Below are 2,207 nucleotides of genomic sequence, written 5' to 3' on the forward strand. Positions count from 1 at the left end.
GAGGTTGCAGTGAGCCGAGATTGCACCACTGCATTCCAGCCTGGGCAACAAGAGTGAAACTCTGTCTCAAAAAAAAATAAAAATAAAAATAAAAATAAAAATGGAAGAAATGTTTTGTTTTTGGAAGAAAAACCAGGAGCCCCGGGTAGCCATGCCCTCAGGAAGCAAAGCAAAATTCACTGAGAAGGCATGTCTTCTTTCCCTGGGTCAGCAAGACCCACCCAGGACACAGGGACTAGGGGAGACAGGAGGGAGGGCGAAAGGAGCGCTGCAGAGGCCGCAGAGCTGATTGCTTCAAACTTTTTCTCGTCTGCATCCATAGCTACATCTGACCTCTGTGGGTATTTATCACACCCTGAACTGCTTTCTCATTTCTCCCTTTCCACTGGAAGCCCAGAGGCGGCGGCCCCTAGCCTACTTCCCTGCCCCAAACCACATGGCCGGGTGGGTGGGGCTTAGAGCTGGGGCCGGGTCTGGTGGGTGTGGCTTCTAGCCGGGGACGTGACTAGATAGATAAATGACACCTAGAGCCCAGGGGCAGAGCTGGGTGGGCGTGGTTTATGGCTATGGGCGGGGCTTGCTATATAGCTCAGAATGACGGGCAGGGCAGAGTGAGTGGGATTTAAAACAGTGGGCGGAGCCTGACATATAGCTTATGGCAAGGGGCCGGGCTTTGTAGGAGGGGCTTAGACTGGGGCGGGGCCTGCACGGTCAGCCCCGCCCCACCAGAGCAGCTACGACGGGCCGGGGGCAGGTGCTCTCACCCGTCCCGTTGCTGCGGCCGGAGGCAGGCCCCGGGCCCGGGCGCTGCTCCAGTTCCTCCGCCTCTTGCTCTGGGTGGGTGAGGCTGGACCAGGACGCGGCTCCGCGTGGCTGCGAGCGTGGGGAAGCGGCGTGGCGGGCCCGGCCCAGGCTCTCCGCTACGGCCCACTGCCCCCTACCTGACCAGCCCGCGGGCAGCGGCCAAGACGGTGTTACCCAGGCTTGGGGGAGGTCCCCTACGTGTGAGTCTCCCTCCCTGCCTCACCCCTCACCGTTTGTCCCGCCGGCAGCCTTCACGGGGAGAAGGGGTTCCCAGCAAGGGGGCCCTCCATGGGCCAGCATGCAAGGTGCACTGGGGTGGGCGCTCTGGGGACCCGTGGTTGGAGCAAGAGACGGGATGATCCGGGAGTCGAGACCCCGAGTTAAAACCCGGAGTTCTGAGGACCACAATTGCTGTGAATGAAGGCCAGACCTTCACATTCGGGGCAGGACTAGCCTCTTCCATTCCTGCAGCTGCTGGAGGGCATTAAGAGTAATCCGCTATCGGCTGGGAGCAGTGGCTCACACCTGTAATCCCAGCACTTTGGGAGGCCGAGGCAGCAGAATCACTTGAACCCGGGAGGTGGAAGTTGCTGTGAGCCGAGATCTTGCCATTGTACTCCAGCCTGGGCGACAAGAGCTAAACTCCATCTCATAAAAAAAAATAAAAATAAAATCCATTATCAGCAGGGGTCCTCTTCTCCACCAGTGTGAAATCAGCACAGCTGGGGGAACAAGTGCCCCCCAACACCGACTTCTGTTCTGCATCTCTGATGATGGGAGCAGTTGAGGGTGGTCTCCATCCTGTAGCTCAGATAAATTCAGAGACTAATATCCCAGAGCCTGCAGGGTTGGGCGGGCAGGAGGTGTCTTTCTAGACAAGCCCAGTTGGTTGCAGTGGCCAGGTGGTGGGCAGGGGCGATGAGATGTTCTGGGAAGCCTGCACCAGCCACCACCATCTCTGCCCTACCCAGTGGCAGGCACCTCTAGTGGGATGTAGGATGTTCCTGGGTGCTCACCATTGGCCCAACTGTACAGAGGAGGAGACTGAGAGTCAGAGAAGCCAAGTTACTTTTTTTGTTGGCCAGGAAAATCTAATTTTTATTTCCTAAATACTGTGAAGAAAAGAACAGTCCCCCAGTGGGGAAGCGCCATAGAGCAGATGCCTGGGAGGTCATTGACAAAGGCACAGGGGCAATGGGAGAACTGGCAGAAGTGGCGGTCCTCCTGTAGTCCCTTTTGCATATCAGACCCCAGCTGCCTGCAGCTCTCCTGAACCCTGGTGCCTCCAGGTCCCTGATGAGCCCCCACTGCCCTGCATGGTCGCGAGTCTTGTAAGAGCCCCATCTGTCAGGCCTGGACTCCTGTTGTGCCCAGCTGCCTCCCTTTTTTTTTTTTTTTTTTTT

General features: G+C 57.3%; 1 protein-coding gene across 1 annotated transcript in view; it reads right to left on the bottom strand.

The window, feature by feature from the left end:
* CCL25 (chemokine (C-C motif) ligand 25) overlaps positions 1 to 2,207 on the bottom strand; it is a 28,611-nt gene that overhangs the window by 23,716 nt on the left and 2,688 nt on the right. Inside the window, exons 3-4 of the mRNA XM_011982053.1 lie at positions 1,035 to 1,199; positions 765 to 873 (exon numbers count right to left, since the gene is read on the bottom strand). Coding sequence (XP_011837443.1) covers positions 765 to 873; positions 1,035 to 1,199 — 274 coding nt within the window. The remainder of the gene's footprint in view (positions 1 to 764; positions 874 to 1,034; positions 1,200 to 2,207) is intronic.

Source organism: Mandrillus leucophaeus, unplaced genomic scaffold (assembly GCF_000951045.1).
Source record: "Mandrillus leucophaeus isolate KB7577 unplaced genomic scaffold, Mleu.le_1.0 Scaffold234, whole genome shotgun sequence".
Taxonomy (NCBI): domain Eukaryota; kingdom Metazoa; phylum Chordata; class Mammalia; order Primates; family Cercopithecidae; genus Mandrillus; species Mandrillus leucophaeus.